We start from the raw sequence: 9,551 nt of genomic DNA on the forward strand, positions 1-9,551 counted from the left end.
TTTTAATTATGTTTCTATCTCTGTTTTTTTCCTTTAAATTTGTATTAATTATATCGACTGCATCGGTCTTGAAAATTGTTTTAATATTTTGGATCCCAATATACTCATCGGTCTCTGTTGGACACCTTATCCAGTTCCCTTTGTATTTATATGATGTTTAAGGTTTTTCACACAAAAATTATGAGACTCTCTGTACAATACAAATTTTAACCTTCTCTAATTGAATTAATTTTTGTATTAGAAATTGTGATAAAAATAAGGGCAAATGAAGTCATTTTATGACAATTTTTGTATTGATTTGTGAAAACATCAAATAATGTAGAACAAATTAAAAAACATTTAAAACATCATATAAATAAGAACAGAGGAAGTACTATATTAAGTATTGTATAATATGAGTTAAAAGATTTAGACTTGAAATTTGCTAATATGATTAAATATGATCCGTATACAGCATAATTTTTTTTAAAATTATAATCACTACAAAAAGTATGATTTACATCATTTATTTTCTATACTTGCATTATATATATGATATAAAATAATTTTACATCACTTAAATAAGTGATTCTGAAAGTGGTGATGCAAATGTTTTACATCCGTTAAGCAATTGAAGTAAATATTTGCATCGGTTAAGCAAGTGATATAAATATTTGCATCAATTAAGCAAACAATGTCAATATAATTGCATCAATTATTTTAATCGATGTTAATTTGTGTCGGTTGCAAAAATGATGATAAAGATTTGCTTCAATTAATATAAGGGATGGTAATGTTATATTATAATTATCAACTATAAATATATGTAATCATTTTAAGTTAGTACTAACTTTTATAAATTAATTTAATATTAATTAATAATTTTTATAAATAATTTAAGTATTTTATATATAATGAAACATTAATATTGATTTTTAGAGTTTGCAAATAAATCATAGTTATATATAAGAAATCAAACTTCTCAGCTTCTTTCTTAGTTATTAATGTGGGACAAACATCAAAGATAATTAAATTAGCATCATTTTTTGATTGATGTAATATTTGTATCATTCTCTTAATTGATGTTAACAAAAACATATAGTTACATCAATTATCTAAGTAATGTGCATTCCTATTTTTGTATCACTTTTCATAAAGTGATATAAATTAATAAAAGTTTGTATCTGTTTAAGGGAGTTTTGGTCTTTTTGTGAGGACAAGTCTCCTGCAAAATCGAAAAACACGTGAAGGCCTAGAAAATACAATGTAAGTGTGTTTTCTGAAGGCTCTCTAATGCTTAACTCAGAAAACAACCAAAAAGACTACCAAGTGGCTAATTTGCGAGGATAAAGAAATCAGAAAACTATGAAAGGAAAGTGGACCAAGCGTTCCTTAGAAGGGTGGAATCGACTCGGGCCTTTGATTAGTGATGGACTTTTTGAGGTGAAAAGAGAGAAAAGGAAGAGTTTGTTGGTGGAAATGTTCCACAGTTTAGGAACCGCCGTGGAGAAGAAGTGAAGAGATGGTCGAAATAGTGACCGGAAAGTATAAAGTGCTAGTGCTTAAGACTCACAAGTATCTAGAGAGATATTATGAACCTTAAGATAGCTAAGAAAGTATCTATCCCCTTCCTCGTTAAAAGGAACAAAGTATTTATAGGATTTTACCTGACCCAGATTAGTATACTGGATTGATCCATGGATAGTGAGTCGGGTGGGTCAGTCCACGATCCGACTTGACTGGGTTCGAATCTTGTACTTGCGTCATACTTCTGACGGTCTCACCAACTTTCTTTGGCATGTTCTGTCTGCTACGAGAACGCTCCTTGGCGCATCCCTTTCGCCCTTAGTGTATGGGTTGGATCGGTGATTCAGGCGCGGTAGGGCTCTCGCTGAACATATGATTTTCTCTCTAGTTCCTGTGAAAGGTCACAGTCGCCTGACACGTGTAAGAAAGATGCATTAAATGTCAATCTTGTGGGTTTGTAAGGATATGAGCACTCAAATCAGACTAATGTGAATTGTCGAATGGAGGGAAATTTGAATAGTATTTCCCGCTTTTAGGTTTACCCATACATGGCTTGGATCCCTCGATACTGGGACCGAGCTCCCAGGGTTTGCTTAAATGGACGACTTCGCTATCCGGGTACCTGTGCGGGTCATTCTTCCTTACATCCTGACCCTTCCGGATCACTGAGTTTAGGTCTATGACATAGAGAACGTGACATCTCTACCACTCAGTTTCCAACCTCCTTGTCTGTAACAACATTGTCTGCGCTGTCATATACGAGGAACCCAAGAACATGTGGTCTCTCGTGCCAGATCTCTCAAATCCGAATCGATTCGAGACCTGGTGCTACATGCTTAGGTCCTATTGGATCGTAATCCTAATATGAATCCTAATTTGGTCCAGGTGGGCCGTACCTGGAAAAAAGTCTTGGATGCCACGTGCAAGTACGCGATATGTCCAGGTAGGAAATATTGAATTTATCCCCAAAAATTTGTCCTCCACTTTGCGGGTTAGCAAAGCTAGCCCGTGATATGGAAGTTATCCTTGCTGGGAACAAACACCTTCCCCCTCTCATTAGGCGTACCTGACTGGACATTCTTGATAACACTGTATTTGTACCAATTTTTACCATTGATTTCAAATGCCTTTTCAAAGGTTTTAATCAGTTTTAGGAACTTTTATTATGATTTTCATGTATTGTAGTTTCAAGGCTCTTTTCAGAAATTTAGGGAAAATGATGGCAAAATGGAAGAAAACCACTTTTTCAGCTCAGAGTCAGACCGTCAGAAGTTCAGCCTCAAATGAAAACTTTCTCACCATCCGATCCAGCTCAAATTTGGTGACAATCAAGAGGAGACAACCAGCTTTGCATAGCACTTTACATCCCGAAGATCCAACGGTGCAATCAAAAGATACATGGAAAACAATTTGACCCAATTCATCGGCCCCAAAAGACTCTCACCCGCGGTAAAACTACATTTTACCTGCCCTGGAAGAATTTCACCCCCGGTGGACCTAAGGACGAGCCACAAAACCCAACATAATAGCTCGCCATTCCTCTTCAGAGAAACCCTAAATGAGACCTGGAAGACCCTATGACCTATAAATGCATTTCTTAACAGTCCTAAATGGGTGTGTGATCCTGTAATGAGATTTTGAGCCACCAAACTTTGTTTTTCTAGGGTTAGGCGATGGTGATAACACCGTATTTTGACCACTTTTATGGATCGTTTTGAAATACTTTTTCTATGTTTTTAATTGCTTTTAAGTACTTTTATCACGTTTTTCTAGTATTTGTAGTTCCAAGACTCTTTTCAGGTAACTTAGGAAAAACTTAACAAAATAGATAGAAGACCAGATTATCAGCTCAGAGTCAAACCGTCAGAAGTTCACCCCCGATTGAAGGCCTTCTCGCCGTCTGATCCAGCTTAAATTTGGAGATCTTAAATATGGAAGTATCAGCTTTCCAGCACACTTTACAGCTTGGCAATCCAACGGTTCAATCAAAAGATACACGAAGAGCAAGATGTCCCGTAAACCAGCCGGCAAGCATTTCCACCCGCGGCCAACAGGCCATTTCCCGCGGTCACAAGCATCCCGACCGCGGCCAGCCACCCATTTCCCGCAGTCACGCACTTCCCGACCGCGGCCGGCCAACTCCGAGTTTGAAGGCCCATTTCTGAAGCCCGTATCATTTTCCTAGCCTCAATTCTGGAACCCTAGACACCAGAGAGTATTGGAGACTATAAATACATATCATTTATGTCGTTTTTAAGAAGGGAAGAAGAGAGACGAAATATTTTATACAAATTTTACTTTAAGCTTTGTTTTTAGGTTTTAGGGAGAGAGAGATCTATCTCTTGAACCCTTGTTTTTTCTTTTTCAATTTTGGTTTCTGTTCTACTTTTTAATACTATGTTTTTGATTTCGTTTATCATGTCTGAGTAGTTTTATTGTTGGGTCTAAGGGATTTTTGATGGGGATACATATGTTCGATGAGGATTCCATGAGCTATTGAGCTGAATCTTAGAACTTTTTCTTCTGAATTCATTTTTACTGCATGAGAGTAGCGTCATGAACTACAATCTGATCCAGATGCTTGGTGACACGAAAGTGTTCATCCGGTGTCAGATCTAGTTTGGGAAAGCAAAACAAACATAGGAGTGGAAACCTACCTATGAGCGATTTGTGAATGCTGACGAGGCTTAAACATAATGCATCTCTTCTTTTCCAAGGCCAGAGTGGAATCCTACTGGTCAGGGTTGAGAGAGATAGTTGTCTATGATCACGACAGTGGCGTATTCATACGTCCGTGACTCCAGTTCGAAAAGTTTAAGCTAAGATCTTATCAAATTTACTCTCTAGCAATGTTTTGAATCGTTCATACCCCTGAGAAAACTTCCCTGAACCCCAACGCTTTCTTTCTTATAGATTTACACCGATTTTCATTCAAGCTTTAGACTAGTATCTTTACTCTTTCAATCGATTTTCATTTAAGCAATTAGGTTTAGCCGTTTTTCTCATTTTTACCCATTTTTGTTAAGTTAAGTTATTAGGTCATTTTAATTCCCGTATTCTCTCTTTAGATTCGTTTTTACGTTTTAAACACACCACCAAAACCCTCACAAAACTCGGATGGTTCTAGACTTCCTTACTTTATATTTCTTTCGAAGGCTTTTGCAGGAAAGATCCTCATTCCCTGTGGATTCTATCCCTAAGTACTACAATCGATCAGCTGTGCACTTGCGGCTATTGATTTCATTTAGGGTAAAACTTGACAACCCTCACGCAGCAGACACATCAAGTTTTTGGCACCGTTGCCGGGGAAGGCACGCGTTTTTTTTTTCCGAAAAACCCTAAGAATGGTTGGTAAATCGACTCTAGGACCCCTTTTTCTACATATTTCCTTTTTCGGTTATTTTGTTTCCATTTCAGAAGCAATGGATCCTATAAATTGAAATCCATACTATGAGGGAGGGTTTTACAACAGTCATCAAGCCACCAGACGCAGAGAAGAACACCAAGCCTGAGATCTTAGCTACATGGATCGATACAGCCAGCCAAATCATCCATACCACCGACGCAGAGAGCATGTTCGACGCCGGGAAGATCCTTATGGTCCTCCTCCGACCTACTTCGAGCGACACGCCTATAATCCTCCACCGCAGAACCCTAATCAACAAGAGGACAACTTGAGGATCAGCAGACGTTTGGGACGCCTCGAAGGAATGATAAACCAGTTCATTGATCAGCAGATTCTTACCGAAAACACCCTGCTCAAGAGAATTGATTCAATCTCTGAAGAGTTCAACAGAAAATTTGATGATCTGGCCAATCATGTTCGAGTTCTGGAAGAAAAAACCCACAAGGACGCACAAACACTAGCTGGGATGATCCACCAAGTCGCAACAGAGCAGACAAGATAAGGGTATGATATCATACAAAACTCAAGTGATATTGTCGAATCGAAGCAAGAGATGAAAGAAGTCAGGGAATCCGCCTCCTGGTATAGAGAGAAGACAGACGAAGAGTTGCAGGAGATTGAGCACAGGCTGAACAAACTCGAGCTCAAGGTACGGGAGATTGATGCAAGAATGGAACAGATGCCCAACATTGAGCAAATTGTGAGATTTTCTAAGAAATCTCCCAAAGATCCTGATGAAGATGCACAACAACGCCCTGGTGTGAGTTCATATGATGCTGGTCTACCAAATAAAGAAGCTGGAGAGGTTCGTATCAAGTACAAGAAGGAAGAAGCCACTACAAGAAAACATGAAATTGGCGACTGCATTTTACGACTGTTTTAACAGTCGTAACGTTTTACAACTGTTTGACGACTACACCCCGACGAAATAGTGACTGACTAGTAATAGTTGTCAAACAGTCGCTAATTAGTATTAAATACAAACAGTCGTATTTTGGTCGTTAATTACCGACCAATGTACGACGTATTTGTCGAGTCGCTTGATAAAAAACACGTGTTTTAACTTTTGTGGTAGGTGTACCGGTTTTTTGCGACTAAAACACGGCAGTCACTATTTAGACGCAAATCGGTAGCAAATTAGTCGTAAAATTTTCTATATATACAGATCCACGCATCTTCTTTTCATTCACTCACAATCACAATCTAAAAGCTCTGAAATTCTGGAGAGCGTTTCTAGATATAATGTCTGGAAATTTCAGTAATAATAATAATAATAGAGAGTGGATGTATAAACGGATCGACGAAGAAACGGAAAATTTCCATTCAGAATTTGTATCTGGAGTAGAACAATTTATGAATTTTGCGAACAACCAGACTCTAACGCAGAGTAATGGCGGTAAATTTTACTGTCCTTGTAGTGTTTGCAAAAATAATAAATTTTTGCCGGGAAAAAAAATTTGGAACCATCTCTTTAGTAAAGGGTTCATGCCAGATTACTATATTTGGTATAAGCATGGGAAAGAAATTACTATGGATTATGGAACTAGTTATGGTAATATAACTCATTTAAATTGGAGTGAAGAAAATGTGGGTAATGTAGTAGGAGATAGATATGTGGATATGGTGAATGATGCATTTCATGGTAATTATCATCAAGATGATACATATCATCAAGATGATACATATCATCAAGAAGATAGTTATCAGAATGTACAAGAACCGGTGCGTAACCATCCTCAACAATTTTACGACTTGTTAGAAGCTGGGAAAAAACCATTATATGATGGTTGTCATGAAGGTCACTCGCAGTTATCTTTAGCTGCTCGGTTCATGCAAAATAAAGTAGATTATAATATGAGTGAAAAGTGTGTGGATTCGTGGGCATCTTTGTTTACGGAGTATTTACCAGAAGGAAATCAGTCAACCAGGTCACATTACGAGACAGAGAAATTGATGGGTAATTTGGGGCTTCCATTTCACAAAATTGATGTTTGTATTAACAATTGTATGATCTTCTGGAAAGAAGATGAAATGTGGGAGGAGTGTAAATTCTGTCAGTCACCAAGATATAAGCCTAACGAAGGACGACGTTCACGAACCAGAATACCATATAGTCGTATGTGGTATCTACCTATTGGTGATAGATTGAAGAGGCTGTATCAGAGCCAGAAGACTGCGGCGGCAATGAGATGGCATGCTGAGCACCAAGCAAAGGAGGGTGAAATGTGTCATCCCTCTGATGCTGCAGAGTGGAAATATTTTCAAGATTTACATCCCCGGTTTGCTGAAGAACCCCGTACCGTTTATCTTGGATTATGTACAGATGGATTCAATCCATTTGGCATGTCTCGTAATCATTCGTTATGGCCTGTGATCTTGACTCCTTATAATTTACCCCCTGGTATGTGCATGAAGACTGAGTACTTGTTCCTCACAATATTGAATTCTGGGCCAAATCATCCGCGTGCCAGTCTCGATATCTTCCTCCGGCCTCTTGTCGAGGAATTAAAAGAATTATGGTCAACTGGTATCGATGCATATGATGTATCTTTGCAGCAGAATTTCAAATTAAAGGCTGTGCTGATGTGGACGATAAGCGACTTTCCCGCGTATGGCATGTTGTCAGGATGGATGACCCATGGTAGATTGGCTTGTCCAATTTGTTTGGACGATACAAAGGCATTCTATCTGCCTAATGGAAGAAAGACGTGTTGGTTTGATTGTCATAGAAGGTTTCTCCCCCATGGTCATCCAGTACGAAAGAATAGAAAAGACTTTTTGAAGGGTAGACAAGCTATAAATGAGTCACCACCAGAGTCTTTGACAAGTGAACAAGTTTATAGTGAGTGCATAGAAACTGTCAATCCTGCAAAAACGTCTGACTGCGGTGGCAACGGTCATGAAAAAAAGATGCCTGGATATGGGAAGTGGCATAACTGGCACAAAGAAAGTATATTTTGGGAGTTGCCTTACTGGAGGGACCTCAATCTCCGACATAATCTTGATGTGATGCATATAGAGAAGAATTTCTTTGATAACATCATGAATACTCTAATGAGTGTGCCAGGTAAATCGAAAGACACTATAAAGTCAAGATTGGATATAGAACGATTCTGTGATCGGGCACACTTACATGTTGATGAAAATGGGCAAGCCCCTTTTCCGGTATATACATTGGAAGAAGCTGATAAAAGAAGATTATTGGAATGTGTGAAAGCAGTACAATTCCCAGATGGTTATGCGTCAGACTTAGCTGCTTGTATTGATATTGAAAAAGTAAAGCTTGCCGGCATGAAGAGTCATGACTGCCATGTTTTTATGGAACGGCTACTTTCATTTATCTTTGCAGAACTCTTGGACCGTAACGTCCACCTTGCATTATCAGGTACTTTATAGTCTATTTAATAGTACTTGTATAATATATGTTTATAGTAATTTATTTATAATTGGACTTTAATATATTTAGGTATTGGAGGATTCTTTCGTGACTTATGTTCAAGAACTTTGCAAAAAAACAGGGTCCAAATCCTAAAACAAAACATAGTCCTAATCTTATGCAATTTGGAGAAGATTTTTCCACCATCATTTTTCGACGTAATGGAGCATTTGCCTATACATCTTCCTTATGAAGCTGAATTAGGAGGTCCTGTGCAGTATAGGTGGATGTATCCTTTTGAAAGGTTTTTCAAAAAACTGAAAGCAAAAGCGAAGAACAAAAGATATGCATCAGGATCGATTGTTGAATCATATATCAGCGACGAGATTGCTTATTTTACGGAGCACTACTTTTCCGATCATATACAAACAAAATCAAGGTAAACTCCAAATGGATAATTCATATTTATAAGTCAATATTGGCCACAGGATAATTTTACATTAACATGTGAATTTATATTTATTTTTATGTAATGGGAAAGGTTAACAAGATTTGACGAAGGTGAAGCCCCTGTATATGATGTCCCCGGAGTTCCTGATATATTTACTCACGTAGGTCGGCCAAGTGGGCAAATGCATGAAATATGGCTTTCAGAAAAAGATCACAAAATTGCACATGCATATGTTTTGCGAAATTGCGATTACTTTCAACCATTTGAGAGGTATATCGAATTTTATCCTTGTCAGATATATGTAATCTATAATCATTTCTTGTATAATATATGTTTGTGGTGGACAGGATGTTCGAAGATTACATTTGCACAAAATATCCACAACTCTCTGATAAAGAAATTTCTGCAAAAAGAGCGGATGAATATCCTTCATGGGTGAAAGATTACGTATGTTTTCTAGCTATATTTTTACTAACTATGGACGTTTTCCATCAACGGATTAATAATCAATCCATATTTACATGTGCAGGTTACTTACTGGAACACTACAAACCCTTTTCCTATTTGGGTTCAGGATATAGTTCACGGACCAGTCAATAAAGCAAAAACCTGGCCAATTTACTTTACGAGAGGATATTTGTTTCATACACGGCACCATGGCATGGGACGGAAGACATGTAACTTTGGAGTGTGTGTTAAAGGAGAAAACTACACTGATGCATCTGATGAAGCTGATTTTTACGGGATCTTAAATGATATCATACAACTCGAGTATGAGGGGATGACAAATCTGAAAATTACACTTTTCAAAT

General features: G+C 37.8%; 1 protein-coding gene across 1 annotated transcript; it reads left to right on the forward strand.

Annotated features, from left to right (window-relative positions):
• The first annotated feature begins 6,442 nt into the window (after positions 1-6,442).
• LOC112085460 lies at positions 6,443-8,308 on the forward strand. Its single transcript, XM_024154674.1, has one exon. The coding sequence runs from the start codon at positions 6,443-6,445 to the stop codon at positions 8,306-8,308; it is 1,866 nt and encodes a 621-aa protein (XP_024010442.1).
• The last annotated feature ends 1,243 nt before the right edge of the window (positions 8,309-9,551 follow it).

This window comes from Eutrema salsugineum, unplaced genomic scaffold (genome assembly GCF_000478725.1).
Source record: "Eutrema salsugineum unplaced genomic scaffold, Eutsalg1_0 scaffold_3, whole genome shotgun sequence".
NCBI classification, from domain to species: domain Eukaryota; kingdom Viridiplantae; phylum Streptophyta; class Magnoliopsida; order Brassicales; family Brassicaceae; genus Eutrema; species Eutrema salsugineum.